Source organism: Barbatula barbatula (genome assembly GCF_947034865.1).
Source record: "Barbatula barbatula genome assembly, chromosome: 6".
Taxonomy (NCBI): domain Eukaryota; kingdom Metazoa; phylum Chordata; class Actinopteri; order Cypriniformes; family Nemacheilidae; genus Barbatula; species Barbatula barbatula.
The window spans coordinates 17,773,205-17,778,673 of NC_136765.1; the positions used below are offsets into that span (position 1 = coordinate 17,773,205).

Here is a 5,469-nt window from a genome sequence, read left to right on the forward strand (position 1 = left end):
ACCATTAAATGATTGGGAGGAAAATAAATTGACCTCTCAAAATGTGTGAACACAAAAGACAATTCAGCAACATATGTGTGGGATATGAAAACATGACTTTTATAACTGCTTTCTTCATATAAAGTGAACTGATTTTATCTCCCTTTCAGACAGAGAGATAACTTTTGTTGGTGACTTTCCCAAGCAGGCCAGCTATTAATACAAACATCCATCACGCACTTGTGCATACAGCAAGCACAACTCCACAGGGATTCTCAGTGTATTTTTTTACTATCAACGCAAGATGGAGACCGTCTGTCATAAACCGCTAGTTTGTGCAGTCGCATTGAACGCATGATCAATGTCGTTTACAGTAGAACCTAGTAGGACATAATATAAATGTAGTCCTTTATTGTAATTTCTTATAGGCCTACCTACTTTTTTTATTTTGGGGAACTCAAACAGTTTGATGAAAAGTGTCTGTTATATAAATTAAGTTATCACTGTGGCTTATATTGCCTACTCTTCAGAGCAATGTTGGGAACAGTTTATTGTGTCAGAGACCCTTCGACACTGGAATTACTCCACCTGACCACGAAATGTCGCGTCTGGACGGAAAATGCGAGTCTTAACGTCTCCACATCAAAACTGATAATCTGTTATTAGCCTGTAAAACATGGGCGGTCACTTTTCTCTCTATATAAACATTTAGCTCACCTCGTGAGATACTAGTGCACGCCTGTCTGAACAGCCCTGTCTCGTCCAGTAAGAATGAAAGTAGAGCTCCAGTGATGGAGTTTAAAGAGCTGGGCGCAGACGAGAGCTCTGAAGGAGAAACGGAGGATCTGGACAGTTTGAAAGCTCTGACAGAGAAACTCAAACTCCAGACGCGCAGACCGTCGTACCTGGAGTGGAAAGAGCGACTACAGACGCGTCCGTGGACTGATGCCACTAACAGCGCAAGTGTCAGTTCAGGATCGGTAAAGAAAGACACGAATGTGTCCGACATCTGTAAAGATGGAATGCCTTATAAAAATATATGCGGGTTTGAAACGATAGACGACGCTTTGGAATGGCTCAGAAACGAACTGGTAATTTGTCATCTATTTAGAGATCTATCTATCTGTCTGTCTGTCTTTCTGTCTGTCTGTCTGTGTTTAGTTTTACTGTTAACAATGATCAGAGGTTTGATTCCCAGGGACACACATAATAATACATGTATTATTATATATTATATAAAAAACATTACTTTACATTTTCACATTTACATTTAGTCATTAAACAGACGCCTTTATCCAAAGTGACTTACAAAGAGTTCGGGGAGCCATAAGCGATATGTCATACAAAGAGCAATAGTACAATAGGTGCTAATACAAAGTTAGTTTCAACAAAAGCTAGACCACTACCTGTTGAGAGAAGAGGGTTAGGTGTGTACTTTATTTTTCATTTCTCTGTCATGTATTCGCTGAAGAGGTGTGTTTTAAGTAGTTTTTTGAAGGTTGTGAGAGATGTGGTTGACCGGACCGCATTGGGAAGAATGTTCCACCAGGAAGGAGTTGTGAAGGGGAATGAGTGGGAAAGGGATTTAGTGCCCTTATGAGAAGGCATTACAAGGCGCCGCTCACTTGCTGAACGCAGGGTTCTTGATGGAGTGTAGGAGTGTAGTAGGGTGTGAAAGTATGCCGGCGCAGATCCAGTGATAGTCATGTATGCAAACATCAGTGACTTGAATAAATTACTGTAAGTGCACTTGCTTGCATCAATTCTATCTATTGAGTAACATCCTTAAACTGTTGAAACAGTGGCAGGATTAAATGCATACAAGTAGACAACTATAGTGTGAGACACTATTTGAGTATCTCCAATTACTTGGGATTTTCAAAGACTCTTTGCTGTGGTGCATGCCTATGCATATGGTAATGCCACAATTTGAGGTTCTATAAAAATCCAATAAAATATTCTAAGTTGGTAGTCAGAATAGAAACCTCTATCAAAGCTAAACAAAATCGTTATTTTTCATAAATAAACTTCCTTCTCTCTCACGTTCTTTCACTCTGGTCCTCAGAGAGCGATGCAGATGCAGGATAACCAACTCGCGCATCAGTTGATACGCCTGCGGGGGGAGATCCACAGGCTGAAGGTGGAGCAGGTGTGTCACCGTCACAAAGAGATGCTGGATGATGCCACGTATGAGTTGGAGGAGTGTGAAGAGGATTCCGACCTTCTGTGCGACATCCCCTTGAAAGCCGCCTTTGCTATGTCCACTCCTCTGAAACATCTCGGTCTCACCAAGATGAATCTGAACTCCAGACGGTTCTCTCTCTGTTAAGAGGTGGGGGTGGCAATGTCTTGGATGTTCCTGTTCCTGTTCCTGCTCAATTGGATGAGCATTGTTACAGAACAGGTGTACTGATAAAAAAGCATGAATATATTATAATCTGCTTTGGATAAAAGCAACAGCCATATGAATAAATGAAAATGTTCCTAAAAACGTTTATGAAAAACTTGCTCACAACAGCTTTATGTAATTCGCTTGACCTGACTACATTATAACATGCTCTGGTAATCTAGCGACCAACAAAATCCAAATTATTACATTTAGACATGGACTGCTTTTCTTTACTCATCAAAGTGAAATAAGCAGACAAATGTTCAAATCTCATCAGTGTTCTTGACTGCTAAGGGGAGGAAAGACACTGTTTAACAGCAGCCATACAGGAAGTGTTAGTTTGTATTCAAGCATTCTTTCAACTTATCTCCCAAACCCCAAAATAACCACGCTGGATACATCGAGAGATGCAAGAAGCGGCTGATCTCAACCTCTGTTCTATTTGGCTCTCTGTTTGCAGAGGTGGTCTAAAATAGGCTGTAGTTCAATTGTGAGTGGGTTGACAGATACAATGTATGTGTGTCCTATGGTGTGACAGCTAAATTTTGAAACCACACTGTTAAAAACATTTTAAATTACGTAATATTTATAATATAAAATAGCACAAGAGAGATTTGTCTTCATTACCTGTTTTTTCTACATTTTTGCTGTCACACAGAACATATAGGACAGTTTATCTGTCAACTACCCAGATGTGTATCATATGTGAGAAACTGGGGAATTGGACACCTGACACAGCGAGGTCAATAAATGTGATTACGTTTAGTGAGTTTACGTCATTCAGAAACTGGAAATTTCACATTGCTTTTTTGTGCATAATGTGTTTATGTCAAAAAGCACCATGACTGATTTAAAGATACAGGAATTTATAATGAGCACCTTTAAAACCTGACTGACGTTTAATGCTATAATGCTAAATATGCCTTGACACTACAAGGATTTTGCTCAGCTTTTGCTTTCAGTCTGGACTTTTATAAAGTCTGCGCTAGTCTGCAGCTTTTAACACATAGTGTGATGCATGGTTTTTCTCTACAAACTTTCAAAAAGTCTTCAAGTGTGTGATGTCTAGTTTTTAAAAAGCCGTGTGTATTCCAGCAAATCACAGTTTAATGTGATTTTTCGGTGTTTGTTTTTACATTACATTTATCTGTGCCATTTTAAAGGGATAAATAGCCATTATGTTTAATTTTATTAACAACCTGTTAACTTAGACCTAACACAAAGACTGACTTTTCTCAAAGGGCTAAGAACTTTAATAAACCCCTAAACATAACCACTAAGGCTTTAAAGTCTAAGAGATTAAGAACAGAGAGGATGAGAGAATGTAATACTGTAGTCACTACAATAAATGAAAAATGTTTCAACTATCTAAGCTTCATATATATTTGTAAATAAAACCTCTAATTGTATGCCATTTATTGTCTTATTATCTGATTTATACAGATTATTTCGGACTGTATTATGTGAGTTATGTTTGTGTTTACGTAATACAGGAACACAAAACATATTTTATCTTGTTTTCAGATTTTTCCGATATTACATATAAATGAACCCACAGGGTGTTTATAAAGTATTATCCCAAGAATGAAAATAGATGTATATCATGCGTTTATCTGTATTAATCAAAATAGCTGCATGTCTCACAAAACAAATCAAACAATGCACAAATTGTGACTGCCGGGACAGGACAGGCTGACAAAAGGGGACAACGTAACTGCCAAGAAATGATCTCATGCTGTATAGATATAAAGTGAATGTGTGAGAAGTGTTAGAGGGAAAGTAATACTTTCAAAACATACAACCTTTAGGTGCTTCATTGAACATCTCACCTGAGGGCAGCTTTTACGTTTTTTTCAAACAGACAACGTGGTTAAAACTATTTAGGTCACCTGAGAACGCACAAAAGGTGTAAGTTGTATTCCAGGTACAGATTCCCTTAAGGTTTATAGTAGATCAGCCTCTTCAACAGGAAACAATGATGGCTTTGTAAAGCTAAACTGAAACCGTCTTGATAACCTACTTTGAACTTGTGCCAGCGACTGTCAACAATACGAAGAGTGTTTTTCTTCTGGTGTTAGCATTCTATCTTATATTCTGCTAAATGTAAAATATTAGGACTCACTGCATTTTGTCTGTGTAAAGTGTTATTATTACTATTATTATTATTGATATGTAACTGTTGCTAAAGTATATGTTATGTTGCATTAAAATGCTCTGCATCTTTAACCAAACCACAAGACCAATGGATTTGTGCATTGTTTTAAACTTAAGAGCAGCTTTAGAGTTAAGACATGACAAATCCAGCCAGAATTTGATTTTGGAATCATGGGAAGATTGCACAGTTTAGGAAAACCTTGGTTGATAGAAATATATTAATATACAGTCAGATTTTATTGAATGAACCCCCAAACCACAAAAAAATGTCTATTTTTGTTTGTGACCTTTGGACTCACCACATGAAAGGAATGGTCAGAATTGTCAGTCCTGCTGAAATAAACAAACCAAATAAGCTACAACAACTATGAGACGGTTTGGGTCCAAATGTCTAAATTAAGATGAGTGTTCCTGCAGTAGAGAAGTTAAGAATGTACCTCATTTCCTTTGAATGTTTGGGCTGCAACTTCCTGTGAGAGCATGCTCAATATGCAGACTGATGCCACAACAAAAGAGAAAGGAAGATAGTCAATACATAATCATAATGCTGTCATTATTATTTTGTGCCCATGTGCATTCCCACATATGTATTATAATGGACTGCTAGAGAACTCCAGCCTAACAGAACTCAAGCCTTGAGTTTAAACTGAATACGAGGCCTTTAATTGTAGCAGGCACAAATACAGAAAGCAACTTAACATATTTTTAATTTTAGCAAAAATAAGCCATCAGTGCCGTTAAAGTTTCCACTCTTTGGTATCATGGTGCCACAAAACAGGTGACACAGTGGAGTCCTGACCCAGAATTCTCACCTCCAAACCCAACAGCTGCTGAATGCACCTGCTGAAAAATGTTAAATATCAGCTCAAACACCTCAACGACAGGAAACTCTATCATCAGCTTGCTCTGCACCACAGTGGTGTGTATCGTGTGTGTGCAAGAGCGAT

At 38.1% G+C, this 5,469-nt stretch overlaps 1 protein-coding gene across 1 annotated transcript; it reads left to right on the forward strand.

Annotated features, from left to right (window-relative positions):
• Window positions 1-715: 715 nt before the first annotated feature.
• On the forward strand, window positions 716-4,603 carry fam167b (family with sequence similarity 167 member B). Its single transcript, XM_079458947.1, has 2 exons — window positions 716-1,070; window positions 2,045-4,603. Exons 1-2 carry the CDS (start codon window positions 771-773, stop codon window positions 2,306-2,308), a joined length of 564 nt encoding a protein of 187 aa, XP_079315073.1. The 5' UTR covers window positions 716-770; the 3' UTR covers window positions 2,309-4,603.
• Window positions 4,604-5,469: the final 866 nt, after the last annotated feature.

Excerpts from the sequence above, each read along its gene's own strand:
- fam167b (XM_079458947.1), top strand. The coding sequence starts at position 771 with ATGGAGTTTAAAGAGCTGGGCGCAGACGAGAGCTCTGAAGGAGAAACG. Across the intron at positions 1,071-2,044 it reads AATGGCTCAGAAACGAACTG|AGAGCGATGCAGATGCAGGA; the intron begins GTAATTTGTCAT and ends TCTGGTCCTCAG.